General features: G+C 40.6%; 1 protein-coding gene and 1 non-coding gene across 2 annotated transcripts in view; both read left to right on the forward strand.

The window, feature by feature from the left end:
* Positions 1 to 2,052, forward strand: part of Cct6a (chaperonin containing TCP1 subunit 6A) — a gene marked incomplete at its 3' end in the record, with an annotated part of 9,721 nt that overhangs the window by 2,365 nt on the left and 5,304 nt on the right. The window contains exons 3-4 of the mRNA XM_023714305.1: positions 1,048 to 1,182; positions 1,960 to 2,041. Coding sequence (XP_023570073.1) covers positions 1,048 to 1,182; positions 1,960 to 2,041 — 217 coding nt within the window. The remainder of the gene's footprint in view (positions 1 to 1,047; positions 1,183 to 1,959; positions 2,042 to 2,052) is intronic.
* On the forward strand, positions 1,698 to 1,832 carry LOC111816612. Its single transcript, XR_002820973.1, has one exon. It is a non-coding gene; the product is annotated as a small nucleolar RNA SNORA22 (small nucleolar RNA).

Below are 2,052 nucleotides of genomic sequence, written 5' to 3' on the forward strand. Positions count from 1 at the left end.
GCACCACATGCCAGCCAGCCCCGCCCCCTGGTGGGCTGAGCTGGCCACACACACACAATAAATAAATGTAATAAATAAAAATAAATAAATAAATATGTATTCAGAGGAGTTAATTATGATTTTCAAAAAAATCAAAGTAATGGAGATAATGGCTGTGGTGGTGCACGCCTGTAATCCCAGCACTCAGGAGGCTGAGGCAAGAGGGTCATTGCTAGTTTGAGATTAGCCCAGGCTGCAAAGTGAGCTCAAGGCCAGTCTGAACCACAAGTCCTTGTCTCAGAAAGACCAAAAAAAAAAAGGAAATAGAGGTGAAAATAATAGATAGCATTTAAAGAGCCTCTTCACAGATTTCAAGATACATATTTTTTTTTTTTTTAAAGTCAGTTTTAGTATGTAGTCCAGGCTGGTCTTGAACTCGCTATGGAGCCTGGAGTGCACTCAAACTGACTGAGAGATCCTCCTGCCTTAGCATCCCAAGTGTTAGGATTTCAGGTGTGCACCACTATGCTCAGCTCTGAAACACATTTTTTTTTTTAAATTTTATTTATTTATTTATGTGTGTGTGTGTGTGTGTGTGTGTGTGTGTGTGTGTAGCCAGCTCAGCCCACCAGGGGGCGGTGCTGGCTGGCATGTGGTGCTGGGGGATTGAACCGTGGTCCCCGTGCTTTGCCAAGCTTGTTCTAAGTAGGTGCTTTAGACCACTGAGCCATCTCACCAGCCCCTGAAACACATTTTGAATCACTGAAGTCATACTGATTTTAAGCTAGGGTTTATACAATTATATACATAATATGTAGGGTCACTACATAGGCAAGCCTTGAGCTTACTATATAGCCCAAGCTGGCCTGGAACTCATGATTGTGTTGGTGCCAGAGTGCTGGAATCACTGGTGACACCATCATGCCCACCTGTTTATTTTTTTATTTTTATTTTTGCAGAGCTGGGGATTGAACTCAGACCCTTGCGCTTGCCAGGGAAGCGCTTATTCTACTGAGCCATTCCCCGGCCCCATGCCCACCTGTTTAAATAATACTTCTTTCCTTTCAGCAAATTCAACACCCTACGGCCTCTTTAATAGCAAAAGTAGCAACAGCCCAGGATGATATAACTGGTGATGGTACTACTTCCAACGTCCTGATTATTGGAGAGCTGCTGAAACAGGCAGATCTCTACATTTCTGAGGTATACATAATCCTGTTTTTGTGCTATTGTGTATAGGAAGCGTCTGTTATTTGTGTACATTGCTGTGTGAATTATAGCCTAGGCCACACAGTAGAACGTAAAGGTGCGATTTAAATCTAGGAACCTGTGTCTTTGTTGTAACCTGACAGAAATTTTTGTGGTTATAGACAGGTTAAGAAACTTCATGATCTGAAAAAAATATACAAAAGTCTTTTTCGATTAGTTGAGGTCGAGAGATCAGGGCTAGGCATATGTATAGGGAAAGGGTCAACTAAATATTTAAGTAAGAATTCTGCAACTTTTTAAGCCTAGAATAGCTCTGAGTTAAAGTAAACTGCAGTATTAGTCCACTGTCAAAATTTCCTGGAGAAAAGAAAAAGCATTCTTAGTCTTCCATTTGTTTATTTTTAACGCTAAATAGCATGAATTTCAGATTACATATAAAAAAGATAAACTATATCTATTGAATGTGAATATTTGGGACCCCAGTTGGGGTTTTGGCATTATCTGGTGGCTTGCACAGTAAACATTCAAGTGTGCTTTGTAGCTCCCTTGGCTTTGACTCTGTGCTAGAGTAATGTCTGTTCTTTCCCTCTGCATTGAAAGGACTGTTCTTTCCTTTTAAATGTATTCAGAAAGGCAGCACATATTACTTACGTTGTATTAAATGTTGTGAGTGATCCAGAGTATCCCTTCAAAAACTATCTGAACTGTATTTGCATCTGGCTATAGGGGCAGGTTGTAGGGAGTGATTCTGTGATTGTGTGTTGACTGTAGGGTCTTCATCCCCGAATAATTACTGAAGGTTTTGAAACTGCAAAGGAAAAGGCCCTACAGTTTTTGGAACAAGTTAAAGTAAGCAGAGAGATG

Source organism: Octodon degus, unplaced genomic scaffold (assembly GCF_000260255.1).
Source record: "Octodon degus isolate 3935 unplaced genomic scaffold, OctDeg1.0 scaffold00035, whole genome shotgun sequence".
NCBI classification, from domain to species: Eukaryota; Metazoa; Chordata; class Mammalia; order Rodentia; family Octodontidae; genus Octodon; species Octodon degus.